The 213-nt window shown below is 39.0% G+C and overlaps 1 protein-coding gene across 1 annotated transcript in view; it reads left to right on the plus strand.

Annotated features, from left to right (window-relative positions):
• LOC125505006 (endochitinase A-like) overlaps positions 1-210 on the plus strand; it is a gene marked incomplete at both ends in the record, with an annotated part of 8,389 nt that extends 8,179 nt beyond the window's left edge. Inside the window, one exon of the mRNA XM_048667910.1 lies at positions 30-210. Coding sequence (XP_048523867.1) covers positions 30-210 — 181 coding nt within the window. The remainder of the gene's footprint in view (positions 1-29) is intronic.
• Between the last annotated feature and the right edge of the window lie 3 nt (positions 211-213).

Consider the following 213-nt stretch of genomic DNA (forward strand, 5'->3'; position numbering starts at 1 on the left):
GACCAACTAAAATATTTTTAAACATTTAGCTGAAGACAGACAAACAACAAGCAGTGTTGTAACAATGTCTACCATGCAGACTTCCACCACTGGCGAGACGTTTTTGACTAACAAAAACAAGATTTCTGGAGTGCGGGATGTATTAACAAGAATGAAAAATGAAAATTACGTGGAGGGAGACACTGACGAAGATATTGCAGCCAGAGGACTGTT

Source organism: Dendroctonus ponderosae, unplaced genomic scaffold, assembly GCF_020466585.1.
Source record: "Dendroctonus ponderosae isolate FM_Combo_2020 unplaced genomic scaffold, Dpon_F_20191213v2 Dpon_F_20191213_606, whole genome shotgun sequence".
Lineage (NCBI taxonomy): Eukaryota > Metazoa > Arthropoda > Insecta > Coleoptera > Curculionidae > Dendroctonus > Dendroctonus ponderosae.